The sequence below is a fragment of the Cibotium barometz genome, chromosome 50, assembly GCF_041138505.1.
Source record: "Cibotium barometz isolate CiBa-2024 chromosome 50, ASM4113850v1, whole genome shotgun sequence".
NCBI classification, from domain to species: Eukaryota; Viridiplantae; Streptophyta; class Polypodiopsida; order Cyatheales; family Cibotiaceae; genus Cibotium; species Cibotium barometz.
The window spans coordinates 27,623,946-27,647,133 of NC_141095.1; the positions used below are offsets into that span (position 1 = coordinate 27,623,946).

The following is a 23,188-nucleotide window of genomic DNA, read 5'->3' on the forward strand; positions in this document are numbered from 1 at the left end:
TAGTTCCCCTTCCACTTTCTTGATGTTCTCCATGCATTTGTCTTTCACCTCACCCATGCATGAGGCTACACATGATTCCATCTCTCCCTTACATTCTTGTATACATTGCCCTTTCACATCTCCCATGCATGCTTGTACACATGCTTTCATTTGAGGCATACATAACATTATACATTATTCTACTATAACCATTTCTTGGCATGATTTCAAGTTCTCACTCAGCTAGTTATCTCTTTGCATTTTTAGTTTCATTATAGTTAGCTATGTCTGCATCTATGTTTCCATCTCTTCTTTCAATATCAATTTGTAGGTAGCTGCAATTGCTTTTGCATTTCTAACCCCATGACATCAATTTTGTCTTGTTGTCTTCAATGTCATATATCCCCTTGTGTATGTTTTGAGTGATGGCACTTTTTGGATCCCTTTTGGCATCAATTTTGTGCAGGGAAATCTAGATTAATGTGTACATCCCCCTTCATTTCATCCCTCTAGTATTATGTGGGGAGGTTGTCATGTGGGAGAGAGAGAGAGAGAGAGAGAGAGAGAGAGAGAGAGAGAGAGAGAGAGAGAGAGAGAGAGAGAGAGAGAGAGATGGTTTCCCCCCTTTCCCCCCAAGTTGTTGCCTTGGGGGCTTGAGCAAGGTGGGTGGGGTAAGGGAGAACTGGCAAAACAGGGCAATGAAGATAGAGAAGGAGATGGTGAAGAGAGATAATAACGTGAAAGGGAGGCAAAAAGGGAGAAAATAGCAAAACATGGTACTGATGAACGAGGATAGAGAAAGATCTTACGAAGGGGAGAGAGAGAGAGAGAGAGAGAGAGAGAGAGAGAGAGAGAGAGAGAGAGAGAGAGAGAGAGAGAGAGAGAGAGAGAGAGAGAGAGAGAGCAATCAACCTGTTTTGAAGGCAAGTTTGGGCCACTTGTATAGAGAATGGACATGCATGTCATCATACCAACTGTAAGTTTCTACGCACACACGTTCGTTCACATAGTGTATACTGATAGTCTCTACACATGTTTTTGCATTTGACACATGCACATGTACACGAAGCACACACACATGCACATTGAATAATATAATCATTGAATCAGAAGCGATATCCACATAAACATACAAAGAAGGTCCTTGCTTTTTGTAGCGATGAAAAAGATCAATATCCAAAAAAATAAAATAGTCAAAGATCTCTCTCTCTCTCTCTCTCTCTCTCTCTCTCTCTCTCCCCTCTAACTAGTGCTTCTTTAAAGCAAAAAAAACATTTTTATTAAAAGTCTATTTCTGCTCTCTCTCTCTCTCTCTCTCTCTCTCTCTCTCTCTCTCTCTCTCCAGCAAAAAAACATTTTTGGTAGCTCCTAGCGGCCCCACACATGGCAGTTCCCCTTTTCTTCTCTTTATATATATATATATATATATTCCGTAGTTGAGAGTTAGGGTTAAAGAGTGAGAGGGTCAGAGAGTTAGAAAGAGTGGGTTAGAGAGAGAGAGAGAGAGAGAGAGAGAGAGAGAGAGAGAGAGAGAGAGAGAGAGTGAGAGTGAGGTTAAATGTTGCCACATGGCGACTCCTCCTCCCAACTACCAAATGTGACAACTCCCCCCTTTCTTCTCTTCTCTTCTCTCGTTTTCTTCTCTTATTTGGGAGTTGAAGGGTTAGATTAGAGGGTTTGAGAGTGAGGGTAAAAAAGTGTAGAGAAAAGAGAGAGAGTTAGAGAGAGAGTGTGTGTGAGAGTTAGCAAGTTAGAGAGAGAGAGAGAGAGAGAGAGAGAGAGAGAGAGAGAGAGAGAGAGAGAGAGAGCACCTATACAATGGTTGAGGTATGCATAATTAGCATATATATATATATATATAAACTCATAGAGAGAGTAAATTTGCCTTTAAAAAAGGTTTTTTGATTTGTTTTTAACGGGAAAAAATTTTGAGCCTTTTTTAAGGGGGGAGAGAGAGAGAGAGAGAGAGAGAGAGAGAGAGAGAGAGAGAGAGAGAGAGAGAGAGAGAGAGGACAACCATGGACCACTCGTATAGATGAAGCCATTAGGGGGGTGATTCATTTTTTGAAGGGTCATTCAAAAATAGGGTTTTTTAAAGGCACAACATAGCACATGTGAAAATAGGAGAACACCAAAAAAAGAGCTTTCAACCCTAACTTCAGCATTATCTTCATCATAACGCCTCTTGTTCAAAGGCAAATGTCGATAGGCCATGTCTCTCTTCCTCTCTTACAACATAGTTTGGGAGCAAAACCTCAACACTCTCTCTCTCTCTCGCTCCAATTGCAAGCAAGGGCTTTTTTCTTCTACGAAGTGTATGTTTTTATTTTTTAAATCCTAATTCATAATATTATTTTATGGATTTTTTGTAGCCAATATGCACTCCAAACAATTTCTTAGGTTGCATTAATTAAAGTAGTGACACATGTCTAATTCACATGCAAACCCCCCAAAGGATTTTGGATTATGGCGCCTTTCTCTCCTGAATTCTGCACATCGTGCGCTTGGTGTGTTGTTGGTTTCATCTCCACTCTATGTCGTCTCCCAGGTTTTCTTTGCTGTGCTGTCAATTTCGTCTCCGCTCTACGTCGGCTGCAACTTTTCTTTGCTGTGCTTTCTGGTGCAGATGGTGGTGGCGTCTCTCGCATTTGTCGATCATGATGTGTTGGTCTTCTCTAAACTTCCTTTCTTTTCCTATGTTTCTGTGCTCATGTGATTTTTGTATTCAACTCTAATTTTAATTGGTGCTTTTCGTCATGTTTCATGTGCTCCTCGTCATGTCCATGCTCTGTCTATTTTTGTTAGAATTTGTTTCTAGAACGATTATATGGCCTATTTAAAGAGCCCTTCTATTTAGGTTGATCATGCCTTTGTTTGTTCTTTCTTTTATCGTAGGTATCACTTTACCTTGTGATAATGCCTCTTAGGAAGAAGCCTTTGGACGACATCAGTAACATGATGATGTTTGATCGTCGTGGTAATTCTAACCCGTCCATTTCGACTATGCCCAGAGCAGAAATAAATACACCTTGCTCTCGAATAGTTACACCACTCGAGGACCCTCAGAGACGGTTCGCAGCCTTCGTGCAGTGAAGGAGAAGGCACGGCTGTCAGGTAATTTTTTTTCATGTTGATATTAATTCAATAATTAATTAATATGATTTAACTTTTTTTTTTCAAAATTAATAATATATTTTTTAATGATTCTCAATTTTTTTTGCATCATTTTGCATGTTCTTTTTTTAACAGTTGCTACTATTAGCTTATTTCTTCCATCTATATGTTTCTCTAATGGGTTCGTGGATCGAAAATAACATATCTGCTACTATTGGCATATATATATGCGATTGCAGTTATCATTTAACAAACATATGCGCATAATAACGCACCCCTCCTATTTCGCTTAGCTAAATTTCAGAATCTTTGTAAAAGCGATCATAACTTGCATGCAAGCATTTATGTTCTTTTGATTTTCTACACTAGAAGACATCTGTTGAATTTATGAAGTTTTATTTGGTATATGGACCCCAAACAATTTCTTATTTCTCTGTGGTACATAAATTCCATTCGTTATTTGGTATAATCATAGAAGATGAGGAATGCATGTTTATATATTTTTTTCTTATCTTGTTTCGTATGTAAATCGGATATTTTTTTATAACGACAGAGATTTATCTAGGTTTTTTTTCCAGTTATCGTTTATTGTCTGAAAATTATGGTTTAAAAATATGCCAAGAAATGTTATTTTTAAAAATCATGCTATTTTCATTTATGAATATAATTTATTTTCATTTAAAAACAATAAATTTTCTTAAGTTTACTCGGATTACATAACCTCATAGAAATTTATTAACAAAATGCAATAATAATAATTATCTTCAAAAAACAAACCCAAAAAAGTATAAAATTTATACATTTAGTAACAAAAAACAGTAATACATTTCATAAGATAATTAACATTTTTTAATGATTATCTTCATAATAAATTTCATAAGATAATTATCTTCACTAACTTTTCTAAAATACTATAGTAAATTTTAAAAGATGATTATCGTCACATACATCATGAAAATAATAAAATAAATTTAAAATGATAAATTAAAATGAACTGAAGTAAATGCATTAAATTGATAATCATTATTTATTTACATACAGCAAATTTTTTTAATGATTATCTTCATAATAAATTCATAAGATAATTATCTTAACTATCTTTTCAAAAATACTATAATAAATTTTAAAAGATGATTATTGTCACATACATTATGAAAATAATAAAATAAATTTAAGATGATAAATTAAAATGAACTAAAGTAAACGTATTGAATTGATAATGACTTTATTTACACATGCTTGTATGTAAATAAACTATGTGAGAAATGAAGTAAAATTTAGATTGAGTTTTATAGCATCAATCATAAAAATTTTAATAAAAAGTAAGAATTTCATAGAACAAAATTAAATTAGTAAATGTAATTCTAAATGAAGAAAGATTCCATTGGATGCTCAACCCGACTCTGGATCTGTATTAGAGCAGAGTTTTTATGGTTTATTTGGTGTGCCAGGAATGCCATGTTATTTCAATCATCCCCTCCAGTACTAACAATGCTGCAACATGATCTGTTTCTACAGATGAAGAATGCAAACTCTGCTAGGAAGAAGGAGCTCCACAAAAGAAGAGACTTCCTCAAGAAAAGCAAACACGCATGCAACAACATGGACATGCTGCACAAGACGGACAGCATCCTCTATGTCAGGTAGGATGAAGAGTTGGAACATGACATCCATGATATCCGCGAGAAGGACAGAATACTCACTGAGCACCTGCTGGAAATCACCGATATTTACAATAAGGTGGATGAGAACGCTGCACACCCCAACAGGCCCCGAGAGCTTGCAACTGTTCTGTATACCCATGTGTGCATGCCCTTGTAATCATGTAACCCCTAGACCAGTATGGTTCTTTTTGAAAGGGCACAGCCCGTATCTGCTATGTAATCGTTAGTCCCTTTTCTTTTTCTAATTCAAAATCCTTGCTTTAAAAAGAAAAAAATATAGATCTACATATTTTAATTTTACTATTATCATTTTTAATCATTATAAAATTAAATCAACATATAATCCTTTTTTGTTTTTTGAAGGTTCAAGCAAAGTAAATACAAAAGGAAAAAAACCAGTTGAGAACGAGAAGAATGCAGATTCAGAATCTTCCGTACACAAAATCCCGTCTTTTCCAACCGAAAAAAATCCATGCTCTTTGAGGTATCTGTTACAATTGCAATAGAAAATAGAGATATTTATTTATCCTGCTGAGAACACTTGGAGGAATTTGAGGATGGAAGAGGATGGAATGTATAAAAGACCTTTTTGCAAGAGGAACCTTAAACCATTTGCATTTTCAAATGGTAGCTAGTTTAATGACACCATCTCTAATAAGCATATGAAAAACCATGAAGAGATATTTAGGATGGGATTTGTTTAAGCCTAAGTACGCACTAGTAATGTGTAGAGACCTTAGACAAGTTAAGATGCATACCCTCGAAGGGATGGTGTGTTATTGCACGAAAGATTTCCACAAACCACACTTTAAATTTTTCTCGCACAACATATCTGCTGAGAAAATTACTAGAGGTCGACAACTATATGCCATATATGGCCAAGTTGACTTAAAGAATAAAGTATTTCTATCACCTATCAATCTTTTTGAGAGAGCTTATGTCTACATGGATAATTATATAGCCAATAAAATTGGGACATCTTTACAATGCTCATCTAAAAATGATTCGTACTGGAAAGTACTACCCGTCAGCCTCGTTGATTATTCCAAAACTTGGGTTGGATGAGTAAAAAAAGATTTGCAACCGTGTGGAAAGTCATGAAACTCCCACATCTTACTCAATGCATAGATAGAAGAGATTTTCTTTGTCGATACTCCTTCTGCCAGGTACTTTGACCCGTTCAATGCAAGAAACAACAAAGATTATGAAGAGGAGGACAATGCTGATAGTGATGAAATTCAAGACAACAACACAACACCGGGAAGCCGATCAAATCCAATAGTTATTGATGATGATCAACAACCTCAATCACCGCATGACCAGAGTACATCTTATCTATCTGTATGAGAGAGAACATATAAATTCAAAAAAGCTATTGTAAATGGTGATGAATTTATACCACTCTCCAGAAATCTGCAAGTTTGTTGGGCTTACAAAAGAGGAAGCTTGTTTTGTTTGATTTTATGCTTGAATTCTCCTCATATGTAGATTACCTCTACCTCGCTTATGTTTATGATCTTTTGCAATAAATAAAATGTGTTCTTTCAAATTTTTGAAATATCTTCCTCTTAAAATTGTCACATGTATTTTTTATTCAATTGATATTTATTTCATTCAAATTTTACATATTTGCAATTATACACATGCCAAACAAATATTAGCAATTAAGTAGTTTTTTTTTCGTACAAACCATATGAAATGTACATCCATTTTTGGATAATTGTTTTTTAAATAATTAAATCTCCCCTTCCAAATTATAATAAGGTTATACTTTGCAATATTTTTTTAAAAATAAATCTTCCTTTCCAAATTATAATAAGGTTATACTTTACAATGATAATTTATATCCTAAGCTTGTCAAATCATGCACTCACAAAAAAAATTAATTAATATCAAAGAGTGAATATGCACTCACAAAAAAAAAATCATATTAAAATGAGCGCTAATTAAAAGCATTAGGTGAAAATTAAATGTTGAACGAAAGTTTATTCACATGCAAGAAAAAGCAAAATTTTTCACATGTAAGACAGTAAATGTTTGTGGTAAAAAGTTGAAATGACAGAACTACACGACCCATTCAAAAGGTAAAAAACAAAAGAAAATATGAGAGCACTGGCAAGTGAAGGACACTTCTATCCTACCTTGGTTACCAATTGATAACCGGTCACTGCCACTTTAATCTTCTTGTTTGTAATGTGTCCTGCATATGACTTATAGAGTCACTTTAGCATCATCAAAGGATTGTATGAATGCATGTAAATATGCACTTTGTAACAACTTGGTTGAGATGAGAACCCCATACAAGGTTCAAAAAACAAAGATGCCTTTCTTTACACACATCAAGATAGGCTTGTGCTAGCCTTCCAAACTTCTCGTGGGATATCAAAGCAGTACTCGTGCTCCTTCCAACACCCATCTTCCAAGAACCTCTCAAAAAGTGATACTTGACCATCATTGTCAACAGAAAACACCATCATACTCCTTGTGCCATAAGGACCCTACAATCAAGATTCAACTCACAACACATATTTCAAGCAAATACCGTCAATTGTTTTCATCCACAATCAAATACTGTTAAGGTTTGTTATAAGTTTAGAAGTTTCTACAAGCAATGTTTGGTAAGTTGCAAGTGGAGATAAGACTCTAGCTGGAGGATTTGCTAAGTATAGAGGGTGTACAAGCATTCGATACCTTAGTTTGTGATAACTATGTCAATATATAGTGCTGCAAGTGGTGTGGTTATGCAGCATAGACACGGTCACCGTTCTCAACGCGGCCAACCGACCACCGCCCGCTAATAATGAACCCATACCGGTGGGCCGGGGATCTCGCCCTCGAACCTCCGCCAGGGGGCCCCTAGCCCCCCCTAGGTACCCGGTTCTCATTTACAATCTTGACCAGTATTCCCTTCAGGATTCAGTTTATAGATTCTACTTAAGAACCCTATGCCACCAAGCATCAGCATATCAGCCATCATCAAGCACCATGGATGGCATGAGCAGCACGTGGATGCCTCCAAACAGCATAAAGACGCTACAAGCACTAGTCGGCCAGCATAAAAGGGCTTACAAACAGCAGTTGGTCAGCCTTTCCCTCTCTATCTCTCTGCCCCTAAAACAATGCACCAAGAATACATGCAATAATAAATGCAATAAGTATACCATAATCTGTTTTTGAGTCATGAAAGGGAAATATAAGGTCAGTGTAGACTGCTTCCAACAGATGATGTTTCTAAACAGACACACTAGGCCTAACCTAGCTCAAGCGCAGCTCTAGTTGTATCATTTAAAGTGGGGATTTCATGTGGAATGCACGCCAGGGAAAATGTGCCTGTCAGCCAGCTCTCTATAAAAGGGTGCCTTTAATCAGCCACAACTCTGGCAAACAGTGGGTCACCTCCATGAAGGTCAGGGATGAGAAGGACGAATGCGAATGGGAATGGGACGAAAAGTTCTCCCGGTCATGAATGTCAACTGTGGTTCAAATGGCAACTCTCATACCAACTCGCATGGCAACTTAATTGGCAGCTCTCATGGGATCAAGAGAAATGCTTAGAGTGCTGCTACTGCTCCTGTCACATGCACCCATGCTCAAAGGTGCTATGTGACACACTAGCTCATTCATTTCATCATCTAACTCTTGCATAATCCAATAGTGGACAAAGCAGTTACCATGTGTGCCTAAGTCCCAGGACTTGTGCATGCATATCCTCAGCAGAGCACCCTCAGCATGCTACAGTCCAAGTGTCATGTGCATAGAGTGCATAGTCACAAGGGACGGGGGACGGTGACGAGGATGGGACGGGGACGGCCATAAGTAGGGAACGGGGACGGGGGAGGGAACGGCACTCAAAAAATACTTTTTTTTTTTAATTTTTCTACTCTACACTTATTCTACTCAAGAGGCTTGAGAGAGAGAGAGAGAGAGAGAGAGAGAGAGAGAGAGAGTCTAGAATCTAGATAGTAGGGCGGCGGCCCGCGGGCCTTGTGTGAGAGCCTAGAGGCTTGGAACTTGGAAGTTGGAAGCTAGAAGAAGCTTGAAAGCTTGAGCCTTGAGAGTTGTGTGTGCTTGTAGCCTTGTAGAGGCTTGTTCTTATATAGATAGGCAAGAGAGAGAGAGAGAGGAAAGCCTCAAGGGCAAGAGAGAGAGAGAGAGGGCCAAGCCTCAAAGGCTCAAGGCTCAAGGCCCAGGGCCAAGGCCCAAGGCCAAGCCAACAGCCATAAACGGCTAGAAACGGCAAGCGCAACGGCCAAAAACGGCGAGCGCAACGGCAAAAAAACAACGGCAAAAAAACGCAACGGCTCTCTGCCGTCCCCCCACAGAGCCGTCCCCCACTGGCGTCCCCGTCCCCGTCCCCTGTGAGTGACGCGTCGTGGACGCGTCGTGGGGGACGTCCGTCCGTCCCCGTCGCTGTTCCGTCCCGATTCGGCGTCCCCGTGTTCCAAGCAAACGTCCCTTCCGTCCCTTGTGACTATGACAGAGTGGAGCTAGGCAGGCTGATTAGCGAGTTGGGCTAGGGATGGACTGACAGGCGGGTGCCCAAATGTGGATGCCCGGTGACACCGACCAAGAGCCTATAAAAGGGTGGCCAAGGTCAGTCACTTAGACAATCTCTCGCAAGTCTATGCGAGAACTCTGTGGTCAGGAGCTTGGATCTAGAACAGACGTGCACCTACTTCATGCAGCAAGGCCGGCAACAGTCTCAAGGCCCGCGAGGGTAGCTCCGTGGCGATAGGAGACGTCACAGAGTAGAGATTGGTCGATGCATCTTGCTAGTTATCTCATCTCATGGCTAGTGGGGACAGCCAAGTCTTGTGGGTTTTTCCCACGACTGTCATGGTTGGGTGGTGAGTCACGCCTGCATCCCCTTCACGTTTTATGGCTTTGTTTTGCAGGTTTCAGGTGGTGTTTCAAGATCTGTGAGGAGACCCTTTGGGATTTGACAGTGGTATCAGAGCATGCCTCAGAGAGTGTGCAAGTTGGTAGGTAGAGAAGAAAGAGGTCAAGAAGAGGTATGAGTTCGGCTACACTGCTGTTTTTACTGTTTACTGCTGTTTTTTCAGATTTCAGCGTGTTTTTTAAATTTAATTTGCATTGTTGAAACCTGAGTTGGGTTGTGGACATGGAAAGGGTCGACTTGGACAGTATGTGAAGAGAGATCGCCGGCTGTGAATCAGCAAGAGAGGGGGGGAGAGAGCTTGTCGGCTGTACATTCGAAAGAGAAAACTATGCTTCTCGGCAGGTGGCAGGCAATCGAGCGGCAAGATTTTCTTCTTCGTTGTTGTTCGCAGTGGTCCATGAATAGTGTAGCAGATGCGCTTAGTCAGATAAGAGAGGTGAATACTTCCTCGTTCACCAAGATTTCCACTGACTTATTTCAGTCATTGAGAGGGCTTTGCAGGACTGATAGTTATTTTGGTCCATATTGGCAGAAGATCCAGGACGAGAGCTCATCGATTGACCAAGACTCAGTGACTGAGCAGCCTACCATTTAGGCTCCAGGAGGCCAGTGGTGGATGATTCAGAATGGTTTACTATTCCCTAATGACAAAATTTGTGTACCACAGGTCTCGGACATAAAGTCCAAGATTCTTAAGGAGTGTCATGATGCCCGTTTTGCTCGACACCCCGGGTACACATGACTTAGCTTTAGTGAGACACACTTTCTATTGGCCAAAGATGAAAGGGTATGTAGAATATTGTCCTTAAGTGTCAGATTTGTCAAGCAAATAAAGTTCAACGCTTTAGACAAGTAGGGATGTTGCATCCTTTGCAAATTCCAGGTAATAAGTGGAAAAGTATTTTCATGGATTTTATTACCGGATTGCCAAGAACACGTCAAGGCCACGATTCTATTTAGGTTGTGGTGGATTGACAAAGATGGCTAGATTTTTACCTACACGGAAGATTGTTACAACTACGCAATGAGCAAGGTAATTTATCGAGCAATTGTTTAGATTGTACGGTTTACTGCAGGACATAGTCAGTGATAGGGACTCTAAATTTACAAGTGACTTTTGGAGACTTGTTTTTGAGAAGTTGGAAACAACTTTGAATCTGAGTTCCTCAGATCATTCTCAATCTGATGGCCAGACTGAAAGGGTGAATCAGACTTAGGATGTAACATGCAGCGGAAGTATTCGTATTGGAGGATCCTGTCACACAAATGCTCACACCGTCTTCTGTATCTGAGTTTCGCGAGTTTAGTAATCCACTTTAAGACTTCAAACTTTTAAGAGATTTGAGAGAGAGAGAGAGATGAGAACTGTACACCGTATGGGGTCCCGAATCACCCACTGAAAGCCCCCCTATCCTGTTACTGAGATAGTATTTGCTTTATTATCTTTGAAGAGACTAACGGTGTGACTGACGATAAGCCAAACGCAAGACCTTTGAAGATTGAGAGTTGGGCTGAACTATACACGACTGTAGAAGCACCAATGATGTCCAATCTCGAGCCTATGCACTCTTCCCAATGGAACGAGGGAGGGATGCAAAGCTAAGGCTGAGAGAGGGGCTGTTTGGGACTGTTCTAGACTGTGTATGAATGCTGCAAACGAGTATGAATGCTGCGTTTTACCTTCACCAAGTGGCTGGAGCAAAACGATGTAGATGAATGCTGAAAACTGTATGGATGTAGAAAACGCAAGGTGGAATGCTGGTTGAATGCTGAAACTGTTCCGTTTTGCTGATGTATGCTCATGCGTTGATGCGCCTAGTGCTGCAGGAGAAAAAGGCTGAGGTACGATGGCTGGAAACTGCAATCGCTTTATGCTCCTTGTACTGAAGGCTCAAAGCGCTTGAATGCTCTATGCTGAATATGATGAATGAATGAATGAATACCATGCTTAGCTATTTATATGGGCCACATGAGCTAGTCGGCTGGCTATAGGGCTGGCCGACTGCTCATGTCCACATTAAATTTTTTATAAATGCTGAAAATTATGGGAAAAATATCAAAAAATTCCTAGTAAATATTTTGATAAATACTAGATGATATCTGAGGGTTCTGCAATGGTCTAGATGCAATGAATGAATGCTATGTAATATGCAAAGTGCTTTCTAATGCAAACCCTAAGGTTTCTACAGACTCTACATGCATGAATGCGTCTCTTCAAGTGGGTTAAGGGATTTGGTCTGACTGACTGACTTGCTATGGCTGAGAATGACCTACGTAGCTCGTGCCTGACTTATCCTAGACTGAGGATTACAATGGGGTCACAACGTACGACAAATATCATCCTGAAAGGTACTAATACTGATACAATGTTGCACTGATGATGATGAGCCAGTTTGTCACCATGCACTATAGTGCAGAGTGCATGTGACATTCCCTCTTGCTTAGCTTGGAGGCAGGTTTATGGCTTCCAAGTAGTCCGCCAACAACTGGGGGTACTCTTGAAAGAATTCCTCGTCTAGCTATACGGCTTCGTGGGTACCTCGATCTCGGAACTTCATATAGTGCTAACGTATCCGTCGACCAGAACCATGGTTCCAACGATGAAGAAGAATCTACTCGGACTCGATGACTTCGGCTTCGTCTACCACCACGTCTGGCTGCTGTTCATCTGAAACATCAAAAACTTCTGGTCCAACATATGGTTTCAGTCAAGAAACATGGAAAACATCATGCATCGTCCAACTGTTAGGCAATTTCAACTTCATGGAGACATCACTTAACTTTTTGACTATTGGGAAAGGTCCAAAACTATGGAACGAAAGCTTGGGACAACGTTTGCCCACTTGTTTCAATCTTTGTTTCATGATGCGCAGATAGACCCAATCCCCTTCCTTGAAGTGGATATCTCGTCTAAACTTACTTGCCTGTCTGTGAACTAAATAATGGTCAGGCTCAAAATTGAGAGCTAGACTGGGTTGAGTACCAAACTCTATGGAATTGACATACTGATCTACTATTCTATTTAAGTCTTTTCCAGGGATGTTGAGAATGGTAGACTCCTGACTGGTCTGGATACTGGTCTTTCTACTAAGAATATCTGCTATTGGGTTATGTTGACCAGGGATGTACTTGATCATTCCTCCAACCTAGTGAAAGAGCTGACCCTGTCTAGTGTGTTGAGCACTCCATTGGGCACTTGGCATCGTCGGGAGCCACTTAAGTGCTTCGTGGTCTGTGATGACTGTGAAAATACGTCCATAAGGAACAGGTTTCAAATGTTTGAGAACTGACTGCTGTTCTAGCTTGCCCTTGAAAGTCTTGGAAAGACAAGAGGGAAACTTGCTAGGAGGTTCTGCCCCAGGGACCAAATCCATATGATGATCCACAGGACAAGAGGGTGGGAAATTGGGTGGGAGATCATCCTTAAAAATGTCTGAATGAGAAAGGAGATCTGCCAACTGAGAGACTGAAGACGATGAGACAGCGGTTATCGATGAGATAGAAGCTGTCTGAGCATATATCAATGCTCCTTTCGCTCCCTTGCGGATAGCTCGTCGGGCTTGGAGATGAGAAATCATAGGAATGCCAAGAATGCTCCTATCCCCCTGAATCATGACAGGCTCAAGAAAACAACCGCCCCACCCTCCTGCGTAGCATCAAGTACCACGGATGGCACGGGATGCATAGAAGGTAAGATCTGAACTACATTGGTGGTAGCAGGTGGGTCCGGAGAAACGGAGGATACTACGGAAACTGTGGCAGAAGGCTCTTTGGAGGCTTGCTCCGCTTGCCTTTTTGGACAATCCTTCTTACCATGCCCAAGGGTATGACAGAAAAAACATCGGTTTTCTGACTGATACTGTCTTTGCTCCTCTGGAGGAAGATAGCCTCCAGTGATGTCTGCTTGAGCCTTTTCCTCGGGGGTTTTCTTAGGCTTGGATTCCTTGCCCCCTGAACTAGAGTTAGGACTGTCGTCCTTCTTAGCATCTTTAGAAGATGCATTACCTTTCCCTGGCTGTGCAACAGATTGCTGCTGCTGGGATTTGATACTGGACTGGGATGACTGCTTGGGCTTGCCTCCGTTCATCTTCAATTCTCCATTCTGAGCGAGAGTCAAAACCCGATCATATGTACTGGGTTCAAAGTTACGAACTGTGAATCGAATGTTGGGATCCAATCCACGAATGAATTGCTCCATCTTGGCCTACGCAAATAGCCCTAACTGCAGTGCTAAAGTAATAACCTTGCCAGAAAACTGAAGCACTGGGGATCCGTTCTGTCTGAGTCCATAGAACTCATCTGCCAGACCGGTCATGTACTGGGGTGGGAGAAATCTGGTCTTCAGGTCATGGACAAAGATGTCCCAATCAAAGGCTATGACACCTGTGGTCTCGTTTTTATGAATACTAGACCAATGCTACCACCAAGTGACTGCCTCACCAGTGAGATGGGGAGCCACTACTACGTGGACTCGATCTTGAGGATCTGTGATCCTAGCTAATGGAAAATGAGCAGTAAATTGATGAATGAACTGATTAACTGCTAAATGATCACACTTATTATTATACTTACTGAAATTTGGTTAACTGCGAATGACGGTAGTTGATGCTGCGGACTGCTGGCTGGTGGCACCTGAGGCGGGGGAAGTTGAAGAGAGGTGCTGGTATCTAAGATGAATGGCCTCCTTTTCCCTTTGGTGCTCAAGTAACATACATTCTCGATTGAGCTCTCGTTGGTGCTCCCGAGCAGCGAGTTCCGCTTGATGCCGGTCTTCGTCGTCGATCCTGCATTGGGCTCCCTTATAGTCCTGTCTTTCTGCTTTTTCTTGTTTCTGCTTTTGCTTTTTCTTCTCTCCGTCTGGCCTCGTCTTCTCTTCTTTGTTGTTCCATCTGAAAGAAGAGAGAGATGTAGTCGGGGGCTGCTGGAGGCGGAGGACGTGCTACTGTTGCCTCCAAGAGTTGGAGACGCTCCATGAGCAGCTGGTTCTGAGCTCTAAGAAGAGCTATGGTGTCTGCTGTAGTCGGAAGCGCAAGGTCTCCTTTGGGGGAGACGTCTTCCGAATGATGGGTACTCTCCTTTGTAGGCATGATGCTGAAGTCGGTGGTCGTGCGGGAACGCAATCTGACCATCCAAGGATGCCCTCACGCTAGGATACGGTGTGTGGATAAGCTGAATCTCATACCAATGTAACATGCAGCGGAAGTATTCGTATTGGAGGATCCTGTCACACAAATGCTCACACCGTCTTCTGTATCCTGAGTTCCGCGAGTTTAGCAATCCACTTTAAGACTTCAAACTTTTAAGAGATTTGAGAGAGAGAGAGAGAGATGAGAATTGCAGACCGTATGGAGTCCCGATTTACCCACTGAAGGGCCCCCTATCCCGTTACCGAGATAGTATTTGCTTTATTATCTTTGAAGAGACTAACGGTGTGACTGACGATAAGCCAAACGCAAGACCTCTGGAGACCGAGAGTTGGGCTGAACTGTACATGACTGTAGAAGCACCAATGATGTCCAATCTCGAGCCTATGCACTCTTCCCAATGGAATGAGGGAGGGATGCAAAGCTGAGGCTGAGAGAGGGGCTATTTGGAACTGTTCTAGACTGTGTAGGAATGCTATAAATGAGTATGAATGCTGCATTTTACCTTCACCAAGTGGCTGGAGCAAAACGATGAGTAGATGAATGCTGAAAACTGTATGGATGCAGAAAACGCAAGGTGGAATGCTAGCTGAATGCTGAAACTACTGCGTTTTGCTGATGTATGCTCATGCATTGATGTGCCTGGAAAACGCTGAGGTATGATGACTGGAAACTGCAATCGCTTTATGCTCCTTGTGCTAAAGGCTCCAAGCGCTTGAATGCTCTATGCTGAATATGATGAATGAATGAATGAATACCATGCTTAGCTATTTATATGGGCCAGATGAGCTAGTCGGCTGGCTACAAGGCTGGCCGACTGCTCATGTCCACATACAATACCTAAATGATGTATAAAATGCTGAAAATTATGGAAAAAATACCAAAAAATTCCTAGTAAATATTTTGATAAATACTAGATGATATCTAACAGTTCTGCAATGGTCTAGATGCAATGAATGAATGCTATGCAATATGCAGAGTGCTTTCTAATGCAAACCCTAAGGTTTCTATTGATTCTATATGCATGAATGCATCTCTTCAAGTGGGTTAAGGGACTTGGTCTGACTGACTGACTTGCTGTGGCTGAGAATGACCTACATAGCTCGTGCCTAACTTATCCTGGACTGAGGATTACAATGGGATCACAGTGTACAACAAATATCATCCTAAAAGATACTAATACTGATACAATGTTGCACTCATGATGATGAGTCAGTTTGTCACCATGCACTACGGTGCAGAGTGAATGTGACATTGGAGGACATGCTTTGTGCATATGTCTCCAAAAGACAGGGTTCATGGGAGGATTATCTTCCTATGTTAGAATTTGCATACAATAGTACTAAGCATACGAGTACCGGTTTTAGTCCTTTTATGCTTATGTACGGATTTCAACCTAGATCACCTGTTACCGTGGGATTTTCACGACTTTAGCATGATGCAACATGCAAGAAATGTTACAAGTTGCGAAGGAATCTATTAGAAGCACTCAAGACAGAGACAGATTTTATTCTAATAGACATCGTTCACCGAGAGAGTTCTCTGAAGGAACAATGGTGTATTTGCGAGTTCTGAAAGATTTCGGGACTTCATCCACGGATCAATCTTCGAAATTATCCCCTAGATATTGCGGACCATTTCGGGTTAAACGCCGGATTGGTTCAGTTGCCTATGAATTGGACTTGCCTTCTCATGCGAAAGTTCATCCCGTATTTCATGTTAGGGACTTAAGGAAGTACTGGGTGGAACAGACCAATTATGTAAAGCTTTTATAGCTTTATTAACATGATTAAGACTTAATTAATGAACATAAGACAAATACTGTAAGAAAGATTGAGTTGTTTGCATTGAGACAGGGGCCTTTCTTAAATAGAGGCCGAAAGTGTACAAGTGCAGAGACATCCCTGGGAAGGGGTGTGGCTCTTGAATCAATGGTTATGTCCTTTGGACTTAGGGGTGTGTCTTTTAATGAATAGACATGTTCTTTGATAGTGACCCATGTGTAAGGGTGTGACCCTTCAGAGGTGTCCTTTCAGTTAATAAGAGATTAAGGCGTAATTAAGAAGAGATTAAGAGAGTTAGTCACAATCGTGACATTCTCTCCCACTTAAAATAAGATTCCGGCTAAGAAGAGATGGTTGTCTTTGAAAGAATTCCTGAAGAAGTCCTGGATATTCCTGTAAGTCTTCATCACTTTGCCAAGTAGAGTTGGAATCATCAAGATCTCTCCATTTAACCAAAAATTCTGTAGTGAGCTTCTGTCGTGTTTCTTTCTGTCTGACATCAAGAATTGTCTCTGGAATTAAGAGTACGTGTTCATCTTCGATTTCTGGAACATAATCCAAAATATCTAAAACTGAAAAATCACCGTCCACAAACTTCTTGAGCCAAGAAATATGGAAAGTTGGATGAATTCTACCCCAAGAAGGTGGTAACTCCAACTTATAACTGAGAGATGAGTTCTTCTTAATAATACGAAAGGGTCCATAATATCTTGGGCGAAGCTTTGGAAAGACTGATTTCCCTGTCTTGTATCGATGAGGGGCAATATATAATAATACCAAGTCTCCTTCTTGAAATTCAATGTGACAACGACACTTATTAGCTGTGTGCTGATATTGCTCTTGGACGCTGACCATCTTATCCTTAATCTGTAATAGAATATCTTGCATTTCCTGAATGAGTTGGTCTGCTAAGCCACTTTATGTTGAAGAACAAAGTTGACAGGAACAAGGGGAGTATGGCCATAAGCTGCTTGAAAAGGTGTCATTCTAATAGCTGAATGATAAGAATTATTATAAGCAAATTCCACCAAAGGTAAATATTCTTCTCATGAAGCTAATCGAGACTGAACATATCGACGCAGCATTTCTTCCAGAATCTGATTAACTCGTTCCGTTTGTCCATCTGTCTGTGGATGATAAGCAGAGCTAAAGAGTAAATTTGTACCAAGAGACTTGAATATCGAAGTCCAAAAATGTCCTGTAAACTTTGGATCTCGATCAGAAACTATAGATTTTGGCAATCCATGAGTTTGAAGATATACTGTATGAACAGTACTGCAATATTTGAAGCCTGGGCTCCTTTCTTGCACGGAATGAAATGTGTCATTTTAGAAAATCTGTCAACCACCACAAGAATCTATGTATTGCCTTTAGAAGAAAGTGGCAATGAAGTGATAAAATCCAAACTAATACTTTCCCAGCGTTCATTGGAAACTGGAAGTGATTGAAGAAGTGGTTGAAGAAGACCAGCTGGAACTTGTCTGCTAGCTTTCATACGTTGGCACGAGAGACATGCTATAACAAACTTAATAACATCTTGCTTCATTTGAGGCCAATAGTATGTAGCTGTTAAAAGACGATATGTCTTGTTGAAGCCTGGGTGTGCAGCATAAGTGACCTCGTGATGTTCGTTCACCAATACTCTTAGAATATGAGTATCATGAGGTACACAAATACGGTCCCGATAATATAATAAACCATCCACTATTGTATATGCTCCATAAATCTTCAAGTCGGAAGGAGTTGCATTCTGAGAATTAAGAATTCGAAATGTATTTCCAAAATCACGATCTTTTGAATAACGGTCCTTGAAACTTTGAGGTATATCCATTTCAACTGTAGAAATAGCCAAGCCCGAAGATGGCGGCATACGACTGAGGGCATCCGCAACCACATTGGGAAGACCACGAACATACTCAATTGTCATATGAAAATTGGCTAAGAATTCGACCCAACGCGCTTGTCTAGCATTCATAACTGGCTGCGTGAAGATATATTTCAAAGAATGATAATCTGTTTTCACCACTGAATCCGCACCAAGGAGATAATGTTTCCATGCACGATAGGCATGAACAATAGCCAAAAATTCCTTGTCATATACCGGGTATCTTACTTGAATTGCAGAGTGCTTATGACTGTCAAACACAATAGCACGTCCTTGTTGCATCAAGACGGCACCAGTGGCAATATCAGAAGCATCCGTGTAAACATCAAAGGGGAGAGTAGGGTCAAGAATAGCCATGACAGGAGTTGTTGTCAAAGCTATCTTTAAATTTTCAAAAGCTTGTGTTGCGGCTTCAGTCCATTTGAATGCAAGGGCGGACTTTAGAAGTTCTGTGAGAGCAACAGCTATTTCGGAAAATCGATGAACCTTTGTGTGATAGAAGTTGGCAAGTCCCAAAAAAGAAAGATCATGGATGTTTGTGGGAGTTGGCCAATTGACAATAACCTGTATTTTCTTTGGATCCACAGAAATGCCGGCTGCTGAAACATGTCCAAGGTACTCCAAGGATGTCTTGAAGAATTCACTTTTGCTTAGATTAATATAAAGAGCATTGTCACAAAGCATCTGGAAAACGATCTTAAGATGTGCCTTGTGTTCTTCCATATTACGACTGAACACCAGGATGTCGTCAAGATAGATAATGACGAACTTGTCCAAAAAAGGACGAAAAAGATCATTCATCAGACTCGTAAATGTTGCAGGGGCATTGGTTAACCCGAATGGCATGACCAGGTACTCGTAATGACTATATTTTGTGCGAAAAGTTGTCTTATATTCATCACCTTCGTGAATGCGAATCTGATGATATCTAGACTTAAGATCAATTTTGGAGAAGACCTTTGCATGGAGCAATTGATCAAACAATTCATCAATGCGCGGAAGAGGATACTTATTCTTGATAGTTAACTTATTAAGGACACGATAGTCAATACAAAGGCGCGCAAATTGTACGGAATGGTTTCAGAAACTGATCAGGGGATCATATTGATACAACCATTCTTGACCAAGGATCATATCATAATGTGCGAAATTCATGACTTGGAAATCCAATTTGTCACGATAGTGCTAAATTTGAAAGGAGAGGTGTTTGGCAACGGTGTTACACAAGGATGTGGAACCATCGGCAAGCTCTACTTCATAAACAACAGCACTTGGAGAAGTCCGAATCTTAAATCTCTGAGTCAAGGCTTGTAAAAGACCATAAAGAGTTTTAAGGTCATCACCTTCTACCTCAGAAGGAATGACGTTTGCGTCTGCTAGTACTGTTGCTGAAGCATCTGCTGTTGGTACGGAACTCGTGTAGGAATGGCGATCCGTGTGGAGCTGCTGGATTTGTGAAGCCAAAGATGCCATAGACTCCTGGAGTTACTGCAAAGCTGGCTGCCATTCCGGAGGGGCTGGTATGTCAACAGGTTCTGCCATGAGAGAAGATGCTGATGTAGAGGCTTCAGGGTGATGAGGCTTTGGGGGTTTTTGCTGTTGATGACGCCGCTGGGCTCTAGTAAGAACCATCGGCTGGAGGGTGCGGCATCTGGAAATCCCGAGAGGAGAGGCTACGTACTGGTGAAGCGGCTATAGACCATCCAGTATAGTAAGGGCGATCCTCTGGGACTGGGCTCGCATGAGTCTGCCCTACTGGAGAGCTCGGATTTTTCCTTCATTGAATATACCCATGTAAATATTGAGTAGTCATCTATGAAAGTGACAAAATACAAGTGTCCTCCCAAGGATGGAGTCCTCATTGGACCACAAGCATCGTTATGAATGAGTTGTAATTTACATTCAGCTCTCACCACACCATCATGAGGGAAGGGCTTTGATGTATTTTGCTCATAATGCAGCCTTCACATACATGATCTGCTCGGATCTCAACACGAGGCATACATTCTACCATGTTATGCTTCTGTAGAAGCATCAAACTTCCAAAGTTTACAAGCCAAAAACGTGCATCCCACAATTCAGCTGCCTGCAAAGAGGAAGTATCATTTGCAATTGAACATGCATTGTGTGCTTGCAACTCATAGGTATCCAACCTATATAGTTCACTGCATAATGTACCAGTGGAGACAACCCATTGTAGGGGTCCTTGATGAGACACTTCTCACCTTTGAACTCCACATGCAAACCCTGCATAGCAATAGAAGACACCGACACCAAGTTCTTCTTAATGCCCGGCACATAAAGCACATCCTTCATTTGATTTTGCTTGCCACTAAGCATCAAAGGTACCTTGCCTAGAGATGGGCACTAATAACAGCCAAGTTTGTACTATAACAGAGTACCTTGGGCTCACTTGTGATTATCATGAGGAAACCCCACAGTAGAGACATCTACCAGGCAAGTTGGACCTTAGAGCAAGAGTAGCTCTACAGTTGGAAGGTGAGCTATGATCTCATCTATTCGGATTCTTCACTCAAATGGCGATCCCGCCGCTATGCTAGTTGGTAGCCTAGCAAGACACGTGCATTTGAGACATGGAGCTGAAGCATGTGACAGCCATTGTGGGTAGGGGATGGGGTGTGTGTTCATTTACTGTCTCATCTCCCAATGTTTCTTGACACTAGATCTATGTGCACATGTATATTTAGAGCTTCTGTACCTAGACATGGGCAAGAAACCCATATCACATTAAATGGCTGGCCTTGGAGGGGCTAGAATCTATGAAAGCAGCACTGCTCCACAATTTATCACCCTCGCCCTCTGCAATTTACAGTGCAGCATTCGGCCTTTCCTCATGCTGCTGCCATAAGAGCTGAAAAAACAGCTGTACGCACCTCGCTCTTGCACTGTGGCCATAGCCCAAACAACCAGCAGCCATCCTGGCATTGTGCCGCAACCTGAAAGTAGACTCAGCAAGCAGACCCACAAGGGCACCACCATTGCATTCTGATAACACTATTAAAAAATGTATCAAGAAGTCTTTGTAGGGAAAAAAGGTCCAGCATGACTCGTACCTGGCTGCCAACACAATCCACACAAATAGAACTCAACTTGTGCTCCCACTCCGTACAGCCTGTTTGGGGCAAAGATGCCTCATCTGCCTTGACATCATCCATGAGTAGCTCCTCAAGTACTCGTTCTTTCGGTATATCACAAGGCCCTACATCTTCTATCAGACATTCCATTTTAGCACGGCCTCTCAACACCTTACAAGATTATACAACCATCATATTGCGTATATGCATATGCATAGCATACATAGTGTGCGTGTACATACATATATACATAGTGTGTGTACATACATGCACAGACATAACATTATACATGCATGCAGATACGTAACATCATATTGGCATACACGAAATTGTACAACCATAACATTTATTGATACCATACTGATAGCAATCATTTGTTGTCTATATAGTATACCAGGGCCTCTGTTGTGGGTGTGCTTGCCCATTTTAGGTGTTCCCCCATTTTTCTCACTTTCCGTAGTATTTTCCCATTTTTGTTGGATGTGGGAGTACTGTTTTCTGGTTGTCGGCTGTATCAACTGCTGGCCGACTGATTTGGTGCTATACCCGACCTGACTTACAGTGCTGGCCGACTGTGTTTTTCCTAGTCGTGAGCATCTCTGGCCTACTGTCGAGCTGTTTTGGGCTGGCCGATCAGCAACATTGGCCCTGGCCCCCCACACGTATCATTTCCGGGATTTTCTAGTGTATATAGCGAGTTTATACAGCTTCTCTCTCCCTCTCTCATCTACATTTTGCTCTCTACAGCAATTGTCTTCATTTCCGCTGTGCATTCTGACATGGTATCAGAGCCCCAGGTCGCTTGAAGGTTGGAGACATTGGAGAGCTTGCAGGACTGTTTCTTGAAGACCTTGGAGAGCGTGCAGGAGATTTGAAGAGCTAGCGAGACTACTAGTTTTTTGGTACTGATTGGAGATGTCTTGGGCTGTTCGGGACTAGGAGATTGGGTAGAAGGTGGCCATCACTGTTGGATAGCCACCTTGCATATTAGTTGCAGCCTCTTCTTCATTTTTTCCCACCCAGCCTCCCTCCCTTCACAAGACCAAAGTAACCCCACCGAGATGGCAAACTTGCTTGAGATGGCTGAGAAGCACGTGAAGATCCCTACTCTCCCCACGTTCCCAGTGGATCGATAGTAGCTGGACAGGACCAACTATGGCATCTAGAAGGTTATGATGGAGTCTATATTGGAGTCTTATGACTTGGCCGATTTCATTATTGTTGGTATTCCATGGCTAGAGTTGGAGAACGGGGAGCTGTTACCCTCTACTCGGAAAGAATGGGAGGCTCAGGCACAGTTGTGGAATCGTGTCAATGTCCGTGTGCGTTCTTTCATCTTTTCCTTAATTGCACACCATAAGTGATTAATCATATCAAACATATAACGCTGGCCAGAGGGATTTGGCAGCATTTGGCTTCTCTGTATAACAAGGTATCAACCATGAAGTGGATCTCCTTGGAAGTGCAGATGCGGGTGATGGATCCTACAAAGTCTTTGACGATGCGGGAGCACATCAACAAGTTGCAGACTCTTCAGTATAGACGGTTCTTCAGGCTGGGAAGGAGATATCTTCAAAGGACATGGCCATCACTTTGTTGTCTCATCTGACCTCTCAGTACTCA

At 41.6% G+C, this 23,188-nt stretch overlaps 1 protein-coding gene across 1 annotated transcript; it reads right to left on the reverse strand.

Moving 5' to 3' along the window:
* Nucleotides 1-6,779: 6,779 nt before the first annotated feature.
* LOC147609997 (uncharacterized) lies at nt 6,780-21,864 on the reverse strand. Its single transcript, XM_086787076.1, has 2 exons — nt 21,545-21,864; nt 6,780-7,255 (listed from the first exon to the last, which is right to left on the reverse strand). The coding sequence occupies exons 1-2, from the start codon at nt 21,713-21,715 to the stop codon at nt 7,097-7,099; spliced, it is 330 nt and encodes a 109-aa protein (XP_086643202.1). The 5' UTR covers nt 21,716-21,864; the 3' UTR covers nt 6,780-7,096.
* Nucleotides 21,865-23,188: the final 1,324 nt, after the last annotated feature.

Excerpts from the sequence above, each read along its gene's own strand:
- LOC147609997 (XM_086787076.1), bottom strand. The coding sequence starts at position 21,715 with ATGGAATGTCTGATAGAAGATGTAGGGCCTTGTGATATACCGAAAGAA. Across the intron at positions 7,256-21,544 it reads TGGATTGTGTTGGCAGCCAG|GGTCCTTATGGCACAAGGAG; the intron begins GTACGAGTCATG and ends TCTTGATTGTAG.